General features: G+C 43.1%; 1 protein-coding gene across 7 annotated transcripts in view; it reads right to left on the bottom strand.

Moving 5' to 3' along the window:
* Thada (THADA armadillo repeat containing) overlaps positions 1-27,522 on the bottom strand; it is a 301,348-nt gene that overhangs the window by 45,954 nt on the left and 227,872 nt on the right. For all 7 annotated transcript variants that reach the window (XM_038318638.1, XM_038318640.1, XM_038318639.1 and 4 more), the window contains 2 exons: positions 25,585-25,679; positions 98-471 (listed from right to left, as the gene is read on the bottom strand). In XM_038318638.1, the coding sequence (XP_038174566.1) occupies positions 98-471; positions 25,585-25,679 (469 nt within the window). The remainder of the gene's footprint in view (positions 1-97; positions 472-25,584; positions 25,680-27,522) is intronic.

Genomic DNA, 27,522 nt, shown 5'->3' with positions numbered 1-27,522 from the left:
ATAGATGAGCTGCCATGCCTAGCTGGCATTTACATGGGTTCTCATATTTGTGTGGTGAGCACCAAATCAATATGGGACACAGAGGGGTGTCAGCTACCCGGCAGAAACATCCTGGGTGGGTTTCCTTCATCGCCAATAGCAGGAACTCTTCTCCCATACTACACAGCAAGGGATGTGGTCCCTTCTCTTCCAGTTCAGAGGACGTTGCTCTTTCCAGCAGGGTTTCCAGGGTTAACAAGCGCACTTCAGAAAAGGAAGACTCCAGAAGCCGAGGGAAAGAGAGAGGAACAGGAACCGCTTGTCCTTCAGTCTCGGCCAGAGATGCCCACACTTCAGGGATGGCGAGTTTGGTAAGGCTCTGCAGGTACTGCGGCAGGCCTGGCACCTTGAAGGTCCAGGGGAACCCTGTAACCAGCTCTGATCCCAAGACAATTCTTCTCACATCTTCCCAGAGGCCAAGACTCTCCAAAGCTAGAAAGCAAGCAAGCAAACAAACAAAAACAAACAAACAAACAAACAAACAAAAAACAACAAAAAAACAAAAACAGGGAGAAATAAGTAATATTTTCATTTGGTTTTCCAGGAAAGGATACAGGAGAGTGGGAGGCATCACAGAAAATGAACTCCTGTGCCCCTTCTGGACACTCAATAAATGCAGACCAGTGACCTCCTGCTCTGGAAAGTGCCCAGGGAAGTCCAAACTTCCTGCAGGACTCGGGTCCCTGCAAAGCACCAGAGGCTCCAGGGTGCATGCTGTGGTGACTTGGCTTTCATGAGACAGCACACTTCATTGTTAGCACAACTAACAATGTCAGTTTTGTCAAACGATTTTTCTAGAACTCCACTCACTGGCCTAATTCTGCCCTCCTGATGACAGTCCTGTAGGCATCCGCCCACCATTATTTTACTCCCTCTGTTTTCTTCATCGTTATGGACTTCTCTTCCTGTTCCAGCTGTACTTCTATAGGAAGATCTCTCCCTCTCTGAACTTGGATCACTGAATAGATAATAGCCCTGCATTATCTATCCAGTAGGGCCATTATCCTCCCTTGATCTGGACAACAGGCTTAGTAGTCTAATGACTTCCCATTGGATCCTGTTGCAGTCAGTAGAAAGCTTCCCTCCTCTTATTTGACTACGGAGAGGGGAGCTGTCTTGTACTTGGAACTTATGGTCAACTTGTTTTCTTTATTGGGTTTAATCCCTCTTAAACCTTGTTAAGTTTTATGTTCATATCCCAGCACCCACATGGCAGCTCACAACTGTCTGTAACTCCAGTTCTAGGGGATTCAACACCCTCACACAGAATGTATACAGGCAAAGCATCAGTGTATGTTAATATTTTTAAAAATTTTTAATTTTATGTGATACATGTTTTGTCTGAGTATTTGTGTACTACATGTGTGTAGTGCTTACAGAGGCCAGAAAAGGGTGCTGGATCTTCTGGAAGTGGAGTTACAGATGGTTGTGAGCCACCATGTAGGTTCTGAACACAGGTCCTCTTTAGGAACAGCCAGCACTCTTAACTACCAAGCTGTCCCTTCAGTCCCTACCTATTGTTTCTTGAGAAAAGGTCTCAACTAGCCTTGAACTCATTGTTTACCCAAGGATGACCTTGAACTCCTTCTTGGTCTTCCTGCTCAAGCTGCCTTCGGTTTAGGCAGCCCTTAAGCTTGTGATCCTCCAGCCTCAACTTCCAAAGTGTTTGCAGGTATATGCTGCTACACCTGCCTGAGGTTATTTTAACAACCAGAAAAACATGCTTACTGAAGTCTTTTTATTGCTGCGGGGGCAATATTACAGCAGGGAAACTACCAAAGTATCCCATGCCTATGGTTTAAGCACTCAGGAGGTAGATCAGGAGTTCAAGGAAAGTCACAAAGACCCCTTTTGGTGGTTTTAAAGAAAATAGTCCTCAAATGGGATGTCACTGTTAGGAAGTGTGGCTTTGTTGGAGTGGGTGTAGCCTTGTTGGAGGAAGTACGTCACTGTGGAGGTGGGATTTGAGGTCTTATATATGCTCAAGCTACACCCAGTGTTTCAGACTACTTCCTGTTGCCTGCAAGATGTTGAACTCTCAGCTACTTTTCCAGTACCATGTCTACCTTAACACTGCCATGTCCCACCATGATGATAATGGACTAAATCGCTGAACTATAAGCCACTCCAGTTAAGTGTTTTCCTTTATAAGGTTTGCTGTGGTCATGTGTCTCTTCACAACAACTGAAACCCTAAATAAGAGGCACCCCCCCTTCCAAATAGTTCAGGAGGGAATTAGAAAGCCTCAGGGAAAATGGTTGTATAGCTTGAATGTTTCCTCTCAAACCTCTGTTGAAGTGTGATTGTCTCTGAAATGACATCAAGAGGTTGTTTTGATTTTTCAGACAGTCTCTTTCTATAGCCCAAGCTGGTCTATAGAAAATAGACCTTCTGCTGTACCTCCCTATGCTGGGATTGTAGGTGTGCACCACCATGCCTAGATTAAGAGGGGGCTTTTCAGTGGTAATTAGGCCACAAGGGCTAAGTGTGTTATTTATAAATTGGACCCCCTCTTGTTCTTTTGGTTTTATGCATGATCATTTGACCTGTTATGTCACAGAGACGGGAAACCACCACCCCCAGTTCTGAACTTCTAAGCCTCCAGTACTGTAAGTTAAGCAAACTTCCACCAGTTCTAATGCACCTAGGCCATGACATTCTTTTTGTAGCAGCAGAAAAATGGACTAAGACAGAATAGATAAGGAAAAATATGGCTTAAGGGCTGAAGTGATAAAGAATCTGGGACCAACTTAGGTGAATTAGGTCTCTCCCAGGACCCAATTATTCATACAACATGTTTATCATCTAACAAAGGTTGGGTGGCCTCAATTTCACAGAATGCTTTAAGTATCACAACTAAATAGTTACTAACAATGCCACTAGGCCAGACAGGAGACAGAGATCTGCAGGGAGTATTCGTACCTGCCTCCCATTCCATCTGAGCAGTTTCTCTCTGGTTCTAGTCATCTGCAGTTGGGTGCTGTTCTGAGGGGTTTCATCTACAAGAACATTAGGGAACTTCACCTGGCACCGTGCTGAAATTCAGTCTACGACAGCACTCTCATAAGACTATCAGGAAGGTGAATGAACTTACCCTGGCATGGCTTACTAGGGAGCATTCAGGACACAGAGCACTAAATATCTGACATCTCAATATCGCTCAATGGACTCTGCTGACTTTAGAGAACTATCATAAACAGGAAGCTGATAGAGTAACTTAATGCTTAGGAAATGCTTTGAACTTAAAGATCCATATAAACTTAAAAACTTAAAATAATTCTAGAATTAAAACAAATATTTATACAACACAAGTTCTTTCAAAAAGAAGCCCATCCTGGAAGGTATTCCAGTATGATGAGGGGATGCAGTGGTTAGTTTGAACTTCAACAACCTAGTTGCAATCACTAGAGAAGAGACTCCCAGTTGAAGAACCATATTAGATTGGCTCATGGGCATGTCTGTGGGAGATGGCCTTGATAATTAACTGGGGTGGGAAGACCCTAGACATGTGGCACCATTTCATTGGCTGGACCCTGAACTGTATGAGAGTGAACAAAGTCTACTGAAGAAACAGTGCAAGTAGGCAGCATGGCTGGGCTTGAGCCTCTGCTCTAGACTGTGGACTCAACAAAGTTCCTGCCTTGACTTCTCTGTAGCCTGCAATTATAAACTGAAATAAACCTGTTCTTTCCTACCATGTTTTTGGTGTTTTATCACAAAAACAGCAATGAAGCTAGAATAGGGGCACTACCATTGGCCATGCGAACCTCACCATAGGAGACAAGTATCCATACAAGAGCAGAGAAACCCTGGCAGCTGATAAGACTCAGGTCATTCTCATTGTCTAAGACCCCAATCTGAATGTTATGCCATGTAGAAGTGCTCCATCTCTACGATCTTTTGGTACCATTTCCTACCCTCTTCACCTACTGCATTGTAAGGATAACATTTCATTGATTAAAAGTCAGGGACATGGCTCAGAGATCTGCTCCTAAAAAGGAGGTTGGAAAGATGACTCAGAGGGCAAGAGCATTTGCTGCTCATGCAGAGGACCCAGTTTTGGATCCTAGCACTTACATACATGGTGGCTCACAACCATCTATAACTTCAATTCCAGGGGTTCCAATATCTTCTTCTGACCTCAAAGGGGCACCAGGCACTTATGTGATGCATATACATAAATGCAGGAAAAACATTCTTACATATGAAATAATAAAACTTCTAGGTAAAGCATATGGTCTCCTGGACTCCAGAGTGGGACACTCAGAAACAGCTTGTTTCCTCTGGAGTCTTGACAAGTACTAGGATTGGTGGGGAGCATGTTCAGGAAGGTCCCTGGGGTACAGACACTTGGTACTCAAGTCTGACTCCAACTTGACAAGGAGAACAATCTATTATAGAAGAGCCTTAAGATTAAAGGGGAGTAAAAGCCATGCACACAATATTGAAAAGGCAACTGTAAAAAAAATCTCAAATGTCAACCACCCAGACACATATCCAGGACTGTGAGTTGTACTCCCCAACATCTACCCCACCTGCTGGAGTGCATGAAGGGACTGGTCCTACAGAACCATAGCTGCAGGATCTCCATGACTCAGGCAACAGCAAGATATTCAAGAGGAGTTTTGGTGAGGGACCAGTATAGATGGTGTACCAGAAGCCAGAGGTCTTGAGCCTGACCAACAACATACTACACAATAAACATTTCCAAGTAAAGCTAGTAAAGTTGTTTGGACAAAAGGGTCTGCTGCATGAAACACACCATGTTCCAGTGCTACTGAGACAAATGAAGAGGCGATGGAGAGGTGGGAAAGAGGGAGTGAAGTGTTTTGTTTGCTTGTTTCTTTTTTTTTTTCGAGACAGGGTTTCTCTATGTAACAGTCCTGGCTGTCCTGGAACTTGCTATGTAGACCAGGCTGTATTTGTTTGCATTTTTATTTTTATTTCTTATTTTTATTATTCTTTTTAAATTTTCTATTGGGGGACACTACAAGGGTGGAGAGTGGATATAGAGAGGCTGGGAAATGAGTGGGATTGGGGTGCATGGTGTAAAATTCCCAAAGAATCAATAAAAAATTATATTAATAAAAAAAAACCTGAAAAGCCTATTGTCCTCAAATTTCTAGTGACTCACAGAAATCAGTTGTTGAGTATTTATGCATTATGTTCTGTTGGGTTATTATAAAATACTGTTTACCTATTATTTAACATTATAAATAAGAATTGCTTTTAAAATTGACACTGTTGAATGTTTCTCTACCCATTTAACAACTTATGAATTGATGTGGGATGTCCTTCTGTATATGTGTCTTGCTTTTCTGGGTTCATGAATAAAGCTGTTTTGGCCAATGACTTAATAAAGTAAAGCCAGGTGGGAAATCCAAACACATACATACACACACATACACACACACACACACACACACACACACACACACACACACACAAAGAGAGAGAGTACGCGGAGTCAAGGAGATGCCATGTAGCTACATAAGAAGCAAGAGGTAACAAACCACGAGTCTCATGGTAAAATATTAAATAATAAAAATGGGTTAATTTAAGATATGAGTTAGTTAATAAGAAGCCTGAGTTAACAGGCTAAAGAGTATGTGATTAATACTAAGCCTCAGAGTGGTTATTTCATAAGTGGCTTTGGGAACAGGCGGGCAGAGAGAAACCAGTGCAGAGGACCAGCAGGATGGAGAATATTTGTAGTTACAATGAATAAGGCAGGCTCTACTATTGTTCTGTTTTTATAGATGAGTCAAGAGAAGAGACGTTAGGTAATGTGTTGGTTAGTCTTATGTCACTTGACATAAGCTAGAGTCACTGGGAAGAAGGAACCACAAGTGAGAAAATGCATCTGTAAGATCTGGTTTATTAATTTCTTAATTAGTAATTGATGGGTGAGGGCCCACCCACTGAGGGTGGTGCCATGCCTGGGTTGGTGGTCCTCAAAGAAACCAGGCTGAGCAACCCATGAGCAGCAAGCCAGGAAGCAGCACTCCTCTATGGCCTCTGCCTCCAGGTTCCTGTACTGTTTGAACTCCTGTCCTGACTCCCTTCAATGATGAACAGTGATATGAAAGTATAAGTCAAATAAACCGTTTCCTACCCAACTTGCTTTCAGCAATGGTATTTTATCACAGCAATAGTAACCCAACTAAGACAGGTAAGGAGCACATAAAGGCTGGAAGAAAAGACCAAAAAGAATGTAATAGTTATTACTGAGAAAAGTTAAAAAATGCCATTTGGGAGCTGTAGAGACGGCTCAATGGTTAAAGCACTTGGGTCCAGTTCTCAGCACTCACATCACATCCCCCGGAGAGGGATCTGTCTGACACCTTCTTTTGGCTTCTGCAGGCAACACGTATGCTGACACAGACACACAGACACAGACATAAATTTAAAAAAAAGATAAAATAACTCTTTTTCGAAAAGAAGCTCTGCTGAGAGAGCTAGGTGAGAACAAATGGAAGGAGATCTAGGACCGTCCAAGGCTCTGTTTCACGTCTGTACCATGAGGCAGAAAGGCATCAAGCTATGCTCAAGCCACAGTTTTTCCAGACTGTGGGTTAGAATAGAATACTATGTTGCGCAACAACTGTGACACAAAGGGATACACCAGAGCTAAGTTTTCCTTTCAAACTTCATTTCACTTATTATCGCAGTGGGGGTGGAAATGCATGGCACACCCTTGGAGCCAGAGGACAACCATGTGGAGTTGATTCTTGCCTTTCACATTTACGTGGGTTCCTGAGATTGGACTCAGGTTTGAGTGACAGGCACCTTTATCATCTCTGGCCCCAGCAGAATAGCTGAATAGTTGAAACACAAGTGTGCCTCCCCTGGAGGGATCAGTCTTATTTTATTTTATCTAATTAACCAATTAATGAACTAATTTCTGAGACATGGTCTCAGGTAGTCCATCCTGGCCTTGAATTTGCTACACAGTTTAAGATGGCCCTGAACTGCTGATCCTCCAAATCCTCTGATGCTGGGGTTGCAGGCTGGCAGAACCACACCTGGGCTACACAGTGCTAGAGCTTGAATCAGGGCTTTAGGCATGCCAGACAAGCATTCTATAAACTGAGGTTTAGTCCAAGCACTAGGTTTTGGAGAGAGATTATCCCTAAAAGATCCTGGTTGGCTGGACCATGGTATGTGTGCATTTATGGCAATTCTTCCACTTCAGCCTCCCAAGTGCTAAGATCACATGTGTGAGCCACCATGCCTGGCCAAGCCACAGACCCAGTTTTCACTGAGGAAGTCACACCTCTAGCCCTTACAGGTGCTGCTGTAGCTGCTGCTGAACCAGACATTTTGAAAAACACAGCCTGTGCACATGCACACACACACACACACACACACACACACACGTCCTAGCAGGTTTGGATTCAGCTGGTTTCAGGTTGTACAGGTTACTGCCTTGTTAAGACGCTGACAGGTGGTCCTGTGTTGTGTCCTAGCTGAGAGGCACACTCGGGATAACTCTCCCAGGGTTGGCTGGGTTATGAGTGCATAGACAGGAATTACAGCTCTCAGCAAAGTGCAGCTGATGCTAGCTTGGTACTTCCCAGAAGGGAAGAGGAAGGGCATTCACTGGTGCATTTTCTCTTTAGGGAAGTCACAAAGGAGGGTGTTACTAAGAATTCAGAAGACTGAATGAGGACGGTCAAATGCTGCTGGCAGGCACAGGGGCAGTGGGGCTTTCTACAGTGTAGACACTGGCTCGCTATATACACTTTTGTTCTTGGCCTCTTAGGATTCAGATGTAGCAGCGAGTTAAAAAGACAAGCCTCTGCTTGCATGGAGGTCCTGTGGGTGGAAACTATAGAAATCGCCCCCACTGTGCTCCAGACTGAGTGGGGGGGGTCAAGGAGGAAAAGGAGGCTGGAGGAAGGAGTGTCCAAGTTTTTAATATGAGCAATTGCAGAGATAACACAGAATTCCTTTCCTACAGTGGTTCTCAGCCAAGGGAGTATGTGAAACTCATAGGGGAGATTTAGGAAAACATATTCAGGGACACTTGATCACATGTCTAGGAGAGTCTTAGCAGTTTAATTTTAAAGTGACCTAGGTCATTCTGATGGCATCTGGGACTGCCAGCTACTGCGACTGACTGGTTGCTCCAGAAAGACGCAGGACTTGCCCACCAGTTTCCCAGCAGAGCTCCCTTGGAAGTGAGACTGGGTCTTGGGGTAGAAGAGGCAGCTCAAAGTCTGTTTCAACATGTACTACATCTTCATTTTTAGAAGTCCTTTTGTCAGCATGGCACAAAGAACTGACAGTAGCTCCTTGGTCTGCAGCCTTCTTTAGCAGGCAGTGTGGCTAATCTGTACCTTTTCTGCTTGTCATCTCAAACCTGATTGTTTTGGGCTTCTTCCTCGGGAGGCCACGGTCTCACTGAAAGGATCAAGTCCTTGTTTAACTGTCCCTATTGTATTTGTACTAGGCTCAGATGGTTTTGGCAATTGGGATTCCATTTTGCATGGGACTTTTAAAGGCCTTCCTGTTGGGAAGTCTGCATGTTTCCACCAGTGTGCTCAGCTCAGTCACTCAAGAATGTGTAACTGAGTCTCACACTCAATCTGAGTTCATCTTCAGGTAAGTTTTTTTGTTTGCTTGTTTGTTCTTCAGAGTAAAGTGTATTTCCAGTCCTTAGGATAATGGCTTACTGGCTGGATTCACATGGAAGGGCATTACCTCCTGCTGTGTTATGTCCTGCCTCACTGGAGAAATATTCCCCAATAAAATGTTATTGGGCCTGGTGGCTCATACCTATAATCTTAGCACTTTGAATGCTGAGGTAGAGGGAGTTCAAAGATAGCCTGGGCTACACAGTGAGACTGACTCTGTGTTAAAAATACAAAACAAAGTCATAAGTAATGGAGCAGACAGCTACAAATTACCCATTTAAAAATAGGTTTTATTTTAAATTATGTGTGTGTGTGTGTGTGTTGAGTATCTAAGTATTGGGAGGCTAGAATTTGGCACCAGATCCCACAGAGCTAGAGCTACAGGCATAGCAAACTGCCAGATGTGGGTGCTGGGAACTAAACCTCTATAAGAGCAGTGTGCGTTCTTAACTCTCAAGCCCCCTCTCCAGCCCAGCTGCCAAATTTTTATTTTATAAAGTAAAAAGTGTTAAACAGCTATAATTATCCAGGTGTGGTGGCACACTACTGAAGCCCCAGTGCTCAGGAGAAGGCAGAAGAATCAGGAGTTCAAAGCTATCCCAGGTTATATCTTGTCTCAAAAATAAACTGAACCAAACCAAACCAAAAGAATAAAACTCCACTACTATCTGGGCATCATGTATATAATCCCAACACTAGGGAGGCTAAGGCAGGAGGATCATAGCAAGTTTAAGTCTATCATGGGCTATGTAGAAATCTAGGCCAGTCTGAGCTATACAGAATAAGACCCTGTCAACAAAGAAAACCAAAGCACAACAAAATAGCCTACCACACACATCCCACAGATGAGGGACAGAGCCATGCAGTGCCAGCACTGAGAATGACAGGTTTGGGGAAACTGACAAAGGCTTCCCCACCCCATGAGTCATGCCTGTGTGCAGCTCAGAAGCCATTCACCCTGTGTCCTCACCATCTGAGCAGGTCTCGAGTCCCAGGCTGGGGAATTAGTCTTACCTGGCACCCAGAACAATGACGCCTAAAGTTAGCTTAGAACCTCAAATCTGCCATTCCTAACTAGCCAAGTCAGGGATGCTGATGCTGACCAGGCTGCTGAGAGATAATTTAGCGGCAGCATCTTAAGCAAGTTTGGAGGAAGAGCTAATCTTAGCTGTAGGCTTGTAGACGATCAAAAGGCCTAAGCCACTCATACAGATTTATCAAAATGCCCCTGAGACAGGTGTCTCTATGCTGCCCAGGTTGGCCTTGAACTCCTTCTTCAGTTTCTCAAGTAGCCACGACTATAGTTGTACATCACTGTACAGGCCTCAAAGCTTCTTTTCCCAAGTCAGTATAAAGCCAAATACAGTACTACACATCTGTAACCTCAGTGTTTGGGAGTCCGAGACAAGATCATGACTTCAAGGTCAGCCTGAGCTACATGGAAACAACTTGTCTTAAATGTATGTGTGGATATAACATACATATGTGCCACGTGCACAAACACGTGTACACACACACACATGCACGCACACACATACACACCCCTCACTTGGTAGTGTATGGTAGTATGTATGAAGCCCCACATTCAAGCCTTCTACCTGAAACCCAAATTGAAGACACATATTAGTTTTAACTATCACTGCCACATAATTATGGATACAATGGGGTTACAATACAAAGATTTAATTTGAGGGGGTAAGAGAGGAAGAGAGTGAAGGAAGGACAGGAGGGAGGAAAGGAGGAAGAGAATGAGAATATACAAAATTAAAGGTGAGACCCAACTCTCTAAGTCTCCTCAAATTTTAGTTGCTTACCCTAGAGCTTCTGATCCAGTAAGACCCTGCAAGCTGTTTTCTAGCAAATTCCCATGTACTGATGATACTGTGGAGTGGCAGGGACCACATGCACTTTACCTCAGCCCATCTGAGGTCATCTGCTCTTCTTGGTGACAACACTTGCCCTGATGAATGGAATTCTGGTGTTTAAATGATATTGCTTTGGCAGTGTTTCCTCATCAGAAGCCAACCCCTTGCTCTAGTTCTCAGCCACAGAGCTCCATAACATACATAGTTCCTGGTCTTCACTGTAATACCATTCAACAAAATTCCCAACAGTCCTGTGCTGAGTTGTCAAAAAGACAAAGGCCAAGAAGGAAAAGCTTGACAGGCCTGGAGTGAGATTTTCTTGGTGCTGGCAGAGATGGTGACTGGGGAGTCATAGCAGCCTACTGACAAGCTGCAATCCAGAGGCATGGATGGGAAAGAATCCTCTTCCAGAGAGAAAAAGACCAACAAACAGAACCGAGGCTCGAGTAGCCAATGAGCAGGTCACAATGGAACTCACTATGACACTTTGGGGCCTCACCTATCACTGAGACTAAGAGGATCTTAATCTACTCAACCTTACATATGCTGCTCCCACAACCTCAAATGAGTTAGTCTCTTTCAAATTTTGCAAGGGCCCCGAATTCTCTGATGCTGCTAGGTTAGTACAAGTTTGTAGATATGTTGAGGGTATGGCTGTTGGGAGGGTGGTGCATAAGGCCCTGCATTTGATCCCCAGTACTAGATAAACTGGGTGTGGTAGTCTACTCCTGTACTCCCAGTATTGGAGAGATGGAAGCAGAAGGATCATAAATCCAAAGTCACTTGGCTACATAGTGGGTTCAAGGGCATCCTGGGATACACAAGATTTCCCCCCCCCCACACACATAAAAAGGTGGCAGCCATAATTGTCGTAAGCTTTCTCCCAGCATTCCCTAAAGGAGGGGCTAAGAAAGTCTCAATGTGTAGTGGGATGTCCCACCTTCTCTCAGGTCAGTGAGGTCTACAATTTGAGCCAAATGAAGTTCTTCTGTGAAATGGCTGATAAAATGATTCTAAAAATAGTCAGCTGATAATCTGTACTCTGTGAATGTTAATGTCTTGTTATGCAACTTCTCAGTAAAAAAAAAAAACGAATCTTGTACAGAAGAGGAAACCATAGGAACTACAACAACAACAAAATCAACTGATTTATTAATTCTTGGCTTCTCCTTATCAAAGGGAAATTCCATCCTCCTTTCTAACCCTGCCTCTCCCAGTAAACTGTGTTCCTGACCCCAGAGGCCCTTCCAGTCACAGATACAGAAAAGGACCTAGGAGAGGACTTGGAGATAGGCTTCCTTGAACTGGTCCTGCTGTTACTTTCTTGTTGAATTTTGTTTCTAGTTTTCTGACCCTTCAAAGACACATATAGAGGTATGGCCCCCATCACATCCACGGCCCTCTGATAATATTGCCTTTCCCTCATGTGCTGGTTTTTTTTTTTAATTTAATTTTATTTTATATCAACTTGACATAAGCTAGAGTCAAAAGAGAGAAGGGAACCTCAACTGAAAAAAAATGTCTCCATAAGATCCAGTCTAGGCAAGCCTTTAGGGCATTTTCTTAATTAGCGACTGATGGAGGAAGGTCCAGCCCATTGTGGGTGGGGCCATTCCTGAGCTGTTGGTCCTGGGTTCTATAAGAAAGCAGACGGAGCAAGCCATCAAGAACAGGTCAGTAGGCAGCACTGCTCCATGGCCTCTGCATCAGCTCCTGGCTCCAGGTTCCTGCCCTGATTTCCTTTATTAATGGCAGCAATATGGAAGTATAAGCCAAACGAACCCTTTCTCACTTGCTTTTGGTGTTTCACTGTAGCAATAGGATACTTTGGTTGTCCATATGTTCTCAGAATCATGGATCTCCCTTTCATGCCCCAGAACACCATGTTTTAGGCTGACTTGAAACTCACTATGTAGCTGAGGATGACCTTGAACTTCATACCCTCCTGCCTGCATTTCAAACATTACAGACTTGTGCAACAGAGCCAGCTCAGAGGCAGGAAAGTTTAAGCAAAGGGCTCTTATGTGCTGCCAGGACACAAGATGTTTTATAAGTATGCTATTTGAAGAGCATTTGTTAAGTCATGAGCTAAGAACACAGCCCTTCAAACTTGGGAATCAGAAGAGTCCACAAAAGATGAGTGCATCAGGGCTATCCCATGGGAAGAGATCAATATTTTTAACTTCTTTCCTCCACCTCTATCCCACCTAACCTTTGCCCAACGCAGGGAACAAATAAGGAAATATTGTAGATAAACACAGGACAAACTTACAAACTTGCAGTTATTTCCCAACATAGACTGCTTCCGCTTCTTCAAAGAACTGCCCTGTAGGTGTGAGACTGGAAGTCTGTAATGCTTGAAATGCAGGCAGGAGGGTATGAAGTTCAAGGTCGTCCTCAACTACATAGTGAGTTTCATGTCAGCCTAAAACATGGTGTTCTGGTGTCCATCCTAATACCCTAGCACTTGTTACCCCTTTAATTGAACCTGTTTCCCACAGAGGATATGAGGCTTCTCTGACATCTTGAGGCAACAGTAGATAGCATAAAAGCACTATGAGGACCACAGCTGGGTGGAAGGACTCCTCTCAGGACCTGGGCCCAATCTGTAGCCTCAGCCTGAGAGGGACTGGGCCATCTCAGTCTCTTGCTAGTGTTACAAGACAGTATGGAGGTTGTGTCTGAGCTCTGACATATGCACCTTAAGAAACAGAAGCAAAGACCAAAGAGGTCTCTAGCAGCCCTAGACCACAGACAAACTGCAGGAGGAGTGGTCTGCAAGGAGGGGCTCCCAGTTGGAAAGTTCAGCAGAATCTGATTGGGCTGTAAAGTCCAAAATGGAGAGGAGCTAAGGGACTTCTGCCAGGTAAGCCACAGGTGAGCCTATGGGAAAGTGCACCCAGTGTTACTGTTTGAATGTCCCCACCAAAGCTCTCAGTGAAATTTAATCTCCACATAAGGCAGTAAGAGGATGGAATTTAACTGGGTGGTAGCAAACATCAGAGGAGGCTCTGAGACTGAGGCTGTGGACCAGGAGGCCCACTCTGCTGTGGACGGCGGTCAGCAGCCTTTACCAGATGCCAACGCCATGCTCTTCCACTCTAGCACTGCGAGCAAAACAAGCCGTCTCTTTCTTAATTATCTGTCGATGATGCTTCTAGCAACAGAAAATGACCTAAGACACCAAACATCTGCTCAGAAGCCCTGCCCCCACATGATAACCATCCCTTTTTTGCTATCAATTTTGTTTCCAGACAGCTACGTTTTCAGTGTTAGCTTTTTTCTCTTTATGATTTTTCAATAAGTTTTTACAATTTTTTATGACTTCCACCTGATCTTCTGAGGGTACTGCCTTTATCTTATAGTTGAAGAAATACAAAAGGGGTGTCAAAATGAGGCAGAGGGAGTAACTTTGTGTCTGCACTGGAAGGATTATTGCAAGAGTCATCATCAACCACAAACAACCAGAAACTGGAAAATGTATGACATTCTTGTTTTACACACTGGGCAGGGCATATCCTCACGGGGACCAAAGCCCTAGCAGAGACTGTATGGTGAGATTAAGATTGGGAGGGTCAGGCTGCAGACATGGGATACATTTCTGGAGAGGAACTGCTCTCAGAGTTAAGAGGCCCTGGTGATCAGCACAGTTGCAGGTCAAGAGGTCTTGGGATCTGGCTCCACACCTCTGTATGCAGAAAGAGAATCCGCACAGGAGGAGGAGAGTAAGGACAGGAAAGTCACAGTGGGCTGAACCATCCAATTCCTTATGCTCTAAAAGGCTCATTTAGTTTTGCTTTCCTATCCAGAGTGGGGACATTACACACATAACAGGGCACTGCTGTATAGTGGAGCTGCCTGCTTTAAACTAAAGGCTCCTTTTCAGACTAAACTTTGCACAATGTTAAAACCAAGCCTCAGAAGACCCCAAGTGACCTAAGCAACATGACTGTGCTGAGACAAACTCACATGTATCAAATGAGCAGCATAAATCCAACATCTCACAGCATAAAACTAGTCTTTTCTGTATCTAATAGTAACCATTAGCCAAAGAAGTAGGAAAGTGTGACCCAAGATCAGACTGAACATTAATAAAAAAAGAAACAAATACAGAAATAAGTAATGAGAAGCATGGTCATGAAAATAACTCATATAAAATATGTTACTCATGGTAAAGATGAGAAAAAACTAAACATAAATACAAAAGATATAAAAGATACAAATGAAACTTGGATACATAAAACCTGAAGGGATCTACCTTACCCCATATGCTAATCATGAGCTCAGAAAGGCTGCAAGACAAAAAATCCGTAATGAAAGACACACATGGTGTGGACGTTAAAACTATAAAACATCACTAACAAGACAAAACAAAACAAAACAAACAAAACTCTGACTTATATTTTGAGACAGAGTCTCGTGTAGTTCTGGATAGCTTCAAACTCCCAAACATCTTCAAACTGAAGATGACCCCTAACTCCCGAGGGTAGAAATTACAGGTGTGTACCACCATGACCATGTTTATGTAGTCCTGGACATCAAACTCAGGGCTTATCCATGCTAGGCAATCAAGCATTCTCCCAACAGAGCTACATCTTGAGTCCCCCAGGTTGGAGACTCTTAAGTAAATGGAAAGTCCTTCTCAGTTCATGGATCTGAAAATACTACTGCTATGACAATACTCTTGAACCGATCTATACACTCAGTGTAATCCCTATTAAGGTAGGCTTTTCTCTCCCATTCTTTTAATATATTGATAAACTGATCTAAAATTCATATAAAAATGTGGGGAACCAGAGTAGCAAAAACAATTTGGAAGACTCATTGGCATTTCAAAAGTTACTACATAGCAGTGGTAATCAAAACAGTGTTTCTGGCAGATGGCCAGGCATACAGAGCAATGGAAAAGAATTAAAAACACAGAAAGAGGCAGGAGAGATGGCTCAGCAATTCAGACCTCTTGCTGCTCTTCCACAAGACCTGAATTTAGTTCCTGCACCCATCTGGTCTGCAAACGACTGCCTGTCAGTCTAGCTGCAGGGGATCAACTTCTCTAGTCTCCAAGGGCATCCCACACATAAGTGAAATAAACACACACACAGACACACACACAAAATAATCAAGAATTAAAAATAAAACTCATAATTTATGGTCAGTTGTCTTCTTTTGACAAGGAAGCAGAAGTGATATAGTGGGGAATTAGTTCTTTTTAAAACATATACATGAATAGTCACATACAAAAGATGTGGTAGCTCTGTATCTCATACCAAATTAAAACAAATTAAAACAAACAAGAAACAAACAAACAAACAAACAAAAAACCCCTCTGGGGCTGGAGAGATGGCTCAGCGGCCACCTCTCCAGAGGACTTGGGTTCAATTCCCAGCACCCACGACTATCTGTAACTCCAGTTCCAGGGGATCTGACACCTCCACACCAATGCACATGAAATAAATTTAAATAAATTAAAAAAATTAACCCCGAATGGATCATAGACCTATGGAGCTTTCGATGTTAGGCAATAGGTCTTAGGTATGATGTCAAACACAAGGCAACAAAGCAGACTTTATCAAAGCGCAAACATTTGTCCATCAAAAAATGCCATCAGAAAAAGTGACAAAAACCAAACCAAACCAAATCAAAAAAACAAAACCCTAACCAAACCCCTTGCAGAACAGAAAAAAAGACATTTGCAAATTTGTATAGTTTACAAGGAATTAAAATCAAGAACATCATGGAGAACTTTCATGACAAGAATAAGTTTAATTATTCTAATTTTAAAGTGGGCAAAGGAGGGCTGGAGAGACGGTTAAATGACGCTCTTCTAGGACTCAAGTTCAGCCCCAGCACCCACATCAGGTGGCTCCCAACCACCTGTAACTCGGGTTCCAGGAAATCTGACACCCTCTTTTGGTCCCTGTGGAGAACCATGAATATACATGGAGATACAGACACACATGAATAAAAATAAATCTTAAAAAATTGGGTAAAAGGTCTGAGTAGACATTTCTCTAGAGAAAAATGACCAATGAGCATCAGGCAAGATGATGTATCATCATGAAGGAAAGTCAAATCTCACACAGTAAATGCCATTCCCCACACAGCATGGTGACTGCAACCAAGCAAGAACAAGTACTGGAGAAAAAGTGGAGAACTGGAGACCTCAGGTGTTGCTGGCAGGACCACCTTCTGGAAGATGTTCAGCAATTCCTTAAGAAGTTGGCATACAGACACACAACAACTGTACTCCCATGCTCAATTTACTCAGAACAACAACAACAACAACAACAAAAAGCTCATGAATATTTATAGCAGCATTATTTATAAAAGATCAAATGTAGAAGCAAACCAAACCAAATGTCCATCAGTTGATAAATGACTAAAAAATGTGATATCTACACTGTAGGATATTATTTAACTATAAAAAAAGAGAAAGAAAGTGCATTAGGTCACAACATGGATAAAACTTGAAAACAGTAAGTAAAACAATCCAGACATGAAAGGATACAAAGGTATGATTTCCACTCATGCAAAATATCTAGAACAGATGTATTTATATTTATTTATTTATTTATTTATTTATTTATTTATTTATTTATTTATTTATGTGCATTGTGTTCTTCCTGCATGAATGTCTGTACACCAGAAGAGGCAACCAGGTCTCATTACAGATGGTTGTGAGCCATCATGTGGTTGCTGGGAATTGAATTCTGGACCTCTGGAAGAGCAGTCAGTGCTCTTAACCTTTAAACAACCTCTTTAGCCCTAGAACAGGCTTAAAAAAGAAAAAAAAACTATATGTACTGTAATTAAATAGGGCCATCTAGTTCCTGGTGATTGGTAATGAAGGGCTGGAGAGGGGAGAGGCAGAAACATGTAAAAGGACAGAAACCACAGAGCGCTGAGATCATCCTGCACATCTGAACGGTTCTTTCTCTGAGGGTAGAAGTGCAAGTCGGAGTTTCAGGACACGGTTCTGTCACAAAAAAGACACTCACTCCAGGTGTCACACTATGACCAGCATTTAATTTGGGTCACTGAAACGGCAATGGACCCCTTGCAGTGACCAGCTGCATGGCTGAGCAACTCACTCCACAGGGACAGTCTCCATCTTCCTACTAGACAACATGAAACTGCAGATCTAAGAGTGGCCTCTGTACACACTACTGACTTGGGTCAATATGGCAAGCATCACTTTAACCTACGCATCTAATACTGCCCCGTGTAAGAGAGTTAGCTGCTTCGTCAGAGTGCACTGTTCCCTGGGAAAAGCAATAGTTCAGACCAGAGTCGGGTGTCTGGAGAAAATCAACTAATCTACTGACGGCAAAAACCTGAAAAATTTCCTTGAACTTTCACAGGTGCAAGCCCAGAAATCTGAAGTTCCCAGAAGACTCTAAAATCTGTTCTCAGTCCCCTCCCCTCCAACTCCAACTGTGTCACATCAGACAGGTCTGCATGCAGCTCTACTAAAAGCATATAGCCGAAGAACAGTGCAAATCATATTCAATTTGTTCACATGGAATTGGTTACATTTAATCTAATTAGACTGGATAACCAAAGCAGGTGTTTGTACGCTGCCAATGTAACTAACTGGTCAGCTACATTTCCTAGGAACTAAGCTGAGGAAGTTCTTAGGTCATAAAAATCATGGACTGTATTTCTTCACATCATGCATAGAGTGTTCATGTTCTGAGCAATCAAAACACAAGCATTGCTGAATACGTTGCAGACTTCACCATTTGACTGCCCTGGCACCTAAGCTGCCCGGGGGTAGGGCTGACAACATCCAGCTTCTCATCTACAAACCTGAGCTGTAATACGGAGTGCCTGTGTCTTTATCTAACAGCCATCCACAAGGCACACCACTCGGCAGTTAGACCACTCAGGATTCTGATTTCACTCCTGTGAGCTGGTCACTTTTAGGACATTTAGGAAAAAGATAGTAATAATGATAAAGATTCCAGTTGAAGGAGTGTTTATTGTACTTGGCAGAGTGAAGAGATCTGACCTGTAAATCCCAACTAACAAAGAAACCACAGAAACAGTCCCCAGCAGCCTGCTACTGAGTAGTGGCCCTAAGAATGTCCATGTTCAAAGGTCAAAAGGCAGGTCCCACCCAGAATGGCAAGTGCTCTCTTTCTAGTAATATACCCGAGTTCCAGCTGCGATTTAGAACTACAGCATTGGGAATGAAGCCTGGGGCTGGATCCAGAAAGGGTGTTCCAGGGCTCCTGGGGGGGGGGGGGGATGGAGAGCCCAGGCTCTGACACCTTAGGACACACATGAGTTCTCTATGCCTCAGTGTGCTCACGTGTACAATGAAGGAACACTAGCACTTCCCCCATTCAAGCACATGGAATGCTGGGTACAGTGCTTGCCCAAGAGCTAATAAGCAGTCAACAAAAGTTGGCCATTATTATTAACCATGAAAAGGGAGAGGAAGCTGAAAATGATGTTTTCTAAAACTGAGAGCAGAAGAGGCATCCAGCAAGCATCCCGGGGCAGTGAAGCTGCCTCTAGAGACCCAGATACAAAGGAGCACAAGATACAAAGGCTAGGCCTGGGCACACAGACCCGCAGTCCTTACTACTCAGGAAGTAGAGTCAGGAAGATGTCAAGGTCAGCCCAGGAACCTTAGCAAGGCCCTATCTGAAAATGAGCAGAGTGCTGAGGACACAGGTCAGTGGTAGAATGTGGGCCGAGCAAGTGCAAAGACCTGGCTTCGATCCCCAGCATCACAAAACAGCATAGGAAGGACGGGTTCTTTAGCTAAAACCGTGAACAGTTCTTCATTATCCATCACTTTCAAGATCCATATTTCAATAGATTGATGTACATATGAATACAGATAGGTATAAAACAATCTTCACAAAGTCAGTAAGATGGGGTTGGCTGGTAGGATATGCAGGAGGCTGAGTTCAGTCCCTAGCTTGGTATAAACAATGCTAAGTTCAAGGTTATCCTTGGCTATATATATTAACTTTGAGGCCAGCCTGGACTACACGAGACCCTGTCTCAGAAAGAACAGCAACAACAACAAAATTCATAAAATGGGGCCTAGGAAAGGAAACATACACATACACACACAGCATAAAATGGACTCTAAACACATAGTATGATGTTTATTTAAATATGTGGTAAATATTCAACTCAATAGCTGTGAATAAAATTTAAGGGGTGGGTTTACAGGCAAATAGAAAGTCTATCTCTCAGAGCAAAGGGGATAATACTGTGATAGTCTGGATGTAACTGACCCCCATAATCTCATAGGGAGTGGCACTATTAGGAGGTGTAGCTTTGGTCTTGTTGAAGGAAGTGTGTCAGCGTGGGGGCAGGCCATGAAGTTTCCTATGCTCAGGATATCACCCAGTATCTCAGTCAACTTCCTGTAGCCCGCAAGATGTAGGATTCTCAGCTACTTCTCCAGCACCATGCCTACCTACACGCTGCCTTGTTCCCCACCATGATGATAATGGACTGAACCTCTGAAACTGCAGGCCACCCAAATTATAAGTTTTCCTTTTTAAGAGTTGCCATACTCATGTTGTTTCTTGAAAGCAACAGAATGGTTGTGAGTTGCCATGTGGGTGCTGGGAATTGAACTCAGGATCTCTGGAGGAGCAGTCAGTGCTCTTAACCTCTGAGTCATCACTCCAGTCCATGCAACAGAAACCCTAAGATAAATATTTAGCAAGTACCAGAGAAAATTTTAGTAAATAAATATTTCAGTGGGTATTTTCCTACCGAGAACAAGTAATTTAGGTTGGATTTAAGATTAGAATTAAAGTTCTGTCTTTGCACACCCTTGCCAAAGGCCTGCAGCCCAGCCCCTCCTTCTTTGCATACCCTTGCAGAGGCCTATGATCCAGCCCCTCTGTCTTTACACACCCTTGCACAGGCCTGAAAACTGAGACTAATTTTCCTTATGCAGAAGAATGATGTATGCTAATAACAACAGAAAAGGAAAAAAGAATACAGGAGACACAGTGTCCATGCAGGTTTAAATCACTTTAAATTTGGACTTAAATGCAATTAATGGGTGATGAAATCTCGAAAGATTCAGGTGAAGATTTAGAAGTACTATGATAGATGTTTGAAGCACACAAAACATGTCACTATTACACGCTTTTCCTTCCTTCCTTCCTTCCTTCCTTCCTTCCTTCCTTCCTTCCTTCCATCCTTCCTTCCTTCTTTGTTATTCAAGACAGGGTTTCTCTGTAGCTTTTTGGAGCCTGTCCAGGAACTCGCTCTGTAGACCAGGCTGGCCTTGAACTCACAGAGACCCACCTGCCTCTGCATCCCGAGTGCTGGATTAAAGGCATGCATCACCACTGCCTGGCTATTACAGGATTTTTTAATGATCTTCTCTGCCTTTCTTTTTCTGGGTATTTCTCATTGTTTCCCTAGTTCTTCATGGTAGTTCTAGGACATTTCAGCAATAGAAATGGCCTTTTAATGCCACTTACAGAACCAAGTTTGAGAGGGGTGGGGAGAGCCACCTCCACCTAAAATTCAACCCTAAATCTCCCTGAAAATAGTGCTTTCTTATTTTTGGTAATTAATCCCATTTATAAATACATTTATTATGTAATTGTATCAGACGGGCAAGATGGTTCAGTGGGCAGAGTTGCTTGCCTACAAGCCTGATAACCTGAGTTCAATCCCCAGAACCTACATGACAGAAGAGGAGAACCAACTCCAGAAAGTTGTGTATGAATGTGGGTGCACTCATGTGTGCATAAAACTGTAATGAAAATGTATATATGTATACAGGAATGAAACTGACTTGTGTAATGTTATTAAGATGGAAATGAGAAAAAGGAGTGTCCACAACTCCACCATCCTAAACTATTTTTTAGCACTGCTGCTTTCCATTCTGTCTCTCACAGCCCCAATACTGGTTATCATGATGATCAAGCAAAGCATCCCTGATAGCTGGGGAATGAATTTTCAGTACTGCTGGGCCTGTTAGATGCATTTGCAATTCCAGCACTTGGGAGGTAGAGGCAGGTAGATCTATGTGATTTAAAGTTCAGCCTGCTCAACATTGCAAGTTCTAGGTTTGCCAGGACTACATAGCAAGATCCTGACTCAACAAAAAGTAAATGCAGACTGGCAAGATGGTTCAGCAGGGAGAGGCACTTCCACCACGCCTGACAACCCGAGTCAACCCCGGGGTCCATACGGTTGAAAGAGGGAACCAAAGCTGGAAAGCTGTCCTTTGACCATGCTCTGACCATGCTGTGGTACAGGAGTACATATGCGTGCGTGCGCGTGCACGCGTGCGCGCACACACATACACACAGACACACAAACCCACCAAGCAAATAAAAGTATAAAGAAAACATTTAAAAAGTATACCACCCCAAGAATCTTCAGTTCTATTCTTTATAAGAACTTGTCTCCTTAAGAGTGCTGAGAATCCAATAAGAGATAGAGGGAAAAAAAGGTCATGCTGTTTTAAACCCACATAATTCCACTCTGTTTTATGACACACAGTAACTTCCTTTGCTTATACAGTCAAATGGCTCCTTGGATTTTGGCCTTTGGGACTCTCTGTGACTTTGTTTCTGCCTTGCCAGCTTCACTTCTGGTAATACTTGCTTAGCTTTGAACCTCAAACTTCAAATACCCCAACTCTTTGAAGATGTTGTTGACTCCCTCTCTGTCGGTAATATCCACTTCTTTGTTCACCTTCTGAGTCCCTGTGATTTGTCAAAACCTGGCTGTGACCTCCCCTACAAAGTTCCCAACTCCAAGAAGAAACAACCTCTCTGTGGTGTCTCCTTCTTAGTCCAAGGCACAGTCCACACTAGCTCTAGACACATGTGCTCAACATAAATCTGACAATAGCATCTCTCATGAACACAAGAAAACAACAACCACAACAAAACCCTTTGTCCAAGTGGTAGAGACAGCTGTGATCACGTAGATTCCTGAAGCCTGAGCAGGTATGTGTGCATTTCTCCTTGAATGCTACCCACTGGGAGGATTGAGTGTGAGGGAGGAGCACAGCTTTGCAAGTACAGGCTGCATGCAGGTTTCCAGATGATGACGGTGGACACATGGAATCCACAGGGGCCAATGAGTACTGGCTGAGTACTTGCTGTTGCATGAAGCATATTCTCTGCATGAGAGCTAAGCACACGTATTCAGTGATAGCTTTGATTTTCTTACCTTTCCCCCTATTTAGTAGTAGTTTTAGTTGGTTTTTTTTTTTGTTGTTGTTTTTTAATTTTTTGAGACAAGGTCTCACTATTTAGCCTTGGCTGGTTTGGAACTTGCTGTGTACACCAGGCTGGCCTCCAGTATTGGTTTCCCAGATACTGAATTACAGCTGTGAGCCGTTATACTCGGTGTAGTAACTGAATCTTTTTTTGTTGTGCTGGGATTGAGTTCAGGGCCTTTGCACATGCCAGGCATATAATGTGTCACCGGCTATACCCCAGCTCCTCACATTTTGACTAAGGAGTGGGAAAAAACTAATGCAATTTTTTTGCTTCTCTTTTTTCTTTCTTTTTTGAGACAGAGTTTCTTTGTTGCTTTGGAGTCTGTCCTGGAACTTGCTCTCTAGACTAGGTTGGTCTTGAACTGACAGAGATTCACCTGCCTCTGCCCCCCAGCATGACGATTAAAGGTGTGTGCCACTACCACCAGGCTCATGAAATTAATTTCAGTAATAAATTTCAAATTTTAATGATTTCAAAGTATAACCTTTCCAACAAATAATCAGTATAAAAATTTGAGAAACTTTCTAGTTTTAGTATTTGAACTCTAATTAATTAATCAATTGTTGATTAATTGTGCATGTGTGTGTGGGTGTGAGTGTGCCACGGTGAGTGTGTGGAGGTCAGAAGACAACTTTCAGAGGTTGGTTTTCTTCTTCCACCGAGTGGGTTCTGGTGATCAGTCTCAAGTTGTCAGGGTGGGCAGCGAGTGCCCTTACATTTTGAGTCATTCACCAGTCCTGCTCATTTAAGTATTTCAAAGACAGTGTTGTGCTATGTAACCCAGGCTGGACTTAAATTTGTAGTCCTCTTATCTTAGCCTTCCCAACGGCGGAACTCTCTGAAGTTGGCTGTACATTTTATCCTTTAGAACATCTCAATTTGGAGCAGCTTACACGCATCAAATGCTCAAACACCACTTGGGGCTAGTTTCTGCCTCCCTGGGCAATGCAAGTACAATACATTTAGAGCTTTGGCTGCCACGTTAGAGAAAGGACAGAAAGCTCTGTTCCCACCATATCTTACTTTATAAAGAAAGGATGCTAAGAGGAGCAATATGTATGTATACTAAAGATAGTATGTGATTATACTTAATTGGGGTATATGTTATAATTAATGCTAAGAGTTTGAGGAACAGAATTAATTTAAAAAACCCTCAAATCCATTTTTATAGTCAATAAACAAAGGATGAGAAAGAAGTTGGGGAGGCAAAGGTACATTACAACATCCAAGGACAGACCCTTTCATACCAGACTAAACACAACACACATCTGGGTGAGGTGGTTTCATATGCCCTTGGCTCCCACAGTGCACTTTAAGGCAGTTTGAGAACAGGATTCCATATGGACAGAGCTGGACCAATGATTTCCAAAACACAACATTGCCTGTATTCTGGTGAAGAGGTTAGTAATAAGGCCTTTAGACACATCTGGAGACACAGATATGGAATTTGGATGAAATACAGAATGGTAAAAATCTAGGGCAGCTTATTTGGTAGCATGATATACATTCTTTTCATAACCTCTGGACCCCAGTTAACTCAAGTGTAAACTAAACCAGATTCAGCACATAGGTTTGTTACAGCTAGAATGACCATATTTTATTGTATAAACCTGGATACTTTCAAGAATATAAGGGGACAACATTAATATCTATGTTGTGATGAGAGGCACACACTGGGACTTTGGTTTTTTTTTTTTTTGGAGATAGGATCTCTGTAGCTCAGGCTAGTTTAGAACTCAAGCAGCTGAGTCTAACTTTGAACTCCTGATCTTCCTGTCTCTACCTCCCCAGTGCTGGGATTATAGGTATGCCTGGCTAAACCAGGATGTGGTCCCCGTTAACCAGTATGATCCTATACTACTGGATGTGGAGAGGATTCTGTGTTCTGATTACTTCTGTATGACCACAGGGGCTTTGTGGGCTAATATACATCAATCTGGGTGAGGTTGCTTTAACCCCCCCTCCCACGGAACACTTTAAATTAGTTTGAATCTGGGAACAGAGCTCCATATGGGCATAGCTAGACTTTGACAGCCTGAACATATTTACTGAAGGCAACAAATCATGGATAAGCTAAACCTCACATAGGAAAGGCCTGGCCTGCTTGTACTCAGAATCTCCTTGGACAGGCCTAATCAATCAGGAGAGGCTTATTTTAACCAGTTGTAGGCTCATTATCCTGCAATCTACTTTGGATTGGTGAAAATCTGTTTCAGTCTATGGTCTGGAACTCACGTACTAAACTTCCGGAGGCTTCTTATATAAACATATCAAATTATTTTTATTTGGGATGTCCTTCTCTAATTCACTTTGTGAATCATAATTAAAATAGAACAACTGTATGTGGATCTATAATCAGATACACACATGGCCTAGAGACATGTATGAAGTCAGAGCCTGAGGGAAGAACTCTTACACAAAGTGGTGGCGGGCGGATTAAGAACAGGGACTTAAATATCCACCAATAAATAAGCCAGCTCAGCTATCTCTACAGGATGGAACAGAATGAACCATTACTGAGAAATGTCATAGTTTTCAGAGAAAATTAAAAAAAATTATAAAAATATCAAAAGGCCAAGGTCTTCAAACATGAGGGTATCTGAGTAGAGTTCAGTCTTCTCTGAATGGCCAAATAGAACATATTTACTGGTAAAATTTCAGGCACACAAGGGCAGATTTCCTTGAGATGCTTCTAGGAAGGGGCCACATGGATTCTGTTGGCCACCCTGAGCTGGGGGTGAGCAAGTGTGCGGGAGAGCTGCCCAAAACTCTCACCTGTGATGTTCTAAGAGTGGATGTAAGTCATACCTGGCTGCTGGCCTCCTGCAGGTCTGTCCAGGCAGCTAGTCAGCAGGAAGAGAACATCAATGTACACAGCTCTGGTCACCAAGCATGGATTCTGCCTGCAAAGGTAAAGAGTAGACAATAAGCTGCCAAGGCCGTAGGAAAGAAGCAAATAGGTGTTCTCTACTAGGCATGTCATGAGGTGCAGGCAGCTGTATTACACTAACAGTGATGGACCACTGTGGGTAGGAAGAAAATTGGCAATTTGTAACAAAATGAGTCCAGGAGCCTGTGGCAGAGGCAAAGTCTGTGTCTCAGTCGGTGTTCTATTGCTGTGAAGAGACACTATGGTCAAGGCGGCTCTTACAAAAGAACACATTTAACTAGGGACTTGCTTACAGAGGCCCAGTCCATTATGAAACTTTTACGTCCTGATCGGGAGGGAGGGAGGGAGGGAGGGGGGGGGGGGGAAGGGAGGGGGAGAGAGAGAGAGAGAGGAGAGAGAGGGAGGGAGGGAGGGAGGGAGGGAGGGAGGGAGGGAGAGAGGCAGACACTGGGCCCATTATGGGCTTGTAAAACCTCAAAACCCACCCCTAGTGACACACTTCCTCCAATGAAGCTGCATCTACTCCATCAATGCCAGGGAAATTGTTCTAATCCTTCACAAAAGGGCCATTTCCTAATGACTAATCATTCAAACATACGAGCCTATGGTGCCATTCCTATTCAAACCACCACAGTATGTGTGAGGACAAAGCAGATAAAGCTATGCCATGCTCCTGGTAAAACTCAGATTTCAACTTCTATCCTGCCAAGTTGAAAATAGGAAGAAGGGGGTGTGAAGATTTAGTATTCTCCTCTTACCTGGAGAAAAGAGGGGGTGGTGGTGACTGGTTATGAAATTCATGGATTTAACATTCAGATGAAGCAAACTGCAATCACATATGAAAATGACACCTACTGACTACCAAGAGGCACTGAGCACCACACAGATGAACACATATAGAGCTGGTGCTCTTCTCTTAGTACATGAGATTGTCTTTCTTCTTTCAGTGACTGGCTCATTTGAAACTTGGATCCATTTGGCAGAAAGAGCAAGAGACAACTTAGACTTCCTTTTGAGGACAGTGCTTGAGGAACCCCGGCTCTGAGCCCCAATTCAAATTGACTGCAAACAGGCCTGGATTTGGTGTGCTAAGAACTTAGCATGTGTAGTAAAATCAGTAGGCATAGTGGGGTCTGAATGCTGGTTTGTTACTTGTTATCTCTGGGTTCTGAGCAGGCTCTTCACACTGAACTCACTATCTCTCTGTGAGTCACTGGAGCATCAAGATGTCAGAGTGAACTGGAAATGACATCCAGTGCCTGGCAGGTACAGACATCTCAGGAGGGCTTAACCCTGGTCCCGTCTACTGACCTAAGACTAGGGATGGCCCTGAAGTGGTGGAGTGCTAACCTTCACGTCTTTTGTTCATTTGCGGTGTTACCAACTCCCTATAGTCTGTTTCTACCTTCATCCTGAACTGGCCATATCCTAAAGCTGGCAGATGCTAACATGAAAAACAAAACAAAACAACCCTGTCACCACTTGTGGTACAATACACCTGTAATATTCATTTTTAACTTGTAAGTATTGTGCTGGTGTGATGTGGGGAAGATCAGAGACAACTCTCTCCTTCTCTGTGTGGGTTTCAGACATCACACTCAGGCCATCGGGCTTAGAAGCCAGTGCCTTTACCTACTCAGCCATCTCCCCAGTTCCCTTATTATTTAAATTTTTAAAAAATATTCTATGTCTCTTTTATATCCAGTAGCCATAAAAGAAAATGCCTGTAGTATTGAGAAGAATCAATTATAAGATATATCAAAGTCTATTGTGACTAAGTAAAATAAATATTTATCAAGAATGCTATGCTTGACAAAGATTTAAAAATGTGCATATATTTAAATTTATGGTAAATT

Source organism: Arvicola amphibius, chromosome 2 (assembly GCF_903992535.2).
Source record: "Arvicola amphibius chromosome 2, mArvAmp1.2, whole genome shotgun sequence".
Taxonomy (NCBI): Eukaryota; Metazoa; Chordata; class Mammalia; order Rodentia; family Cricetidae; genus Arvicola; species Arvicola amphibius.
Note: the sequence above shows the minus strand (reverse complement) of the source record. Positions and strands in the feature narration are given on the sequence as shown.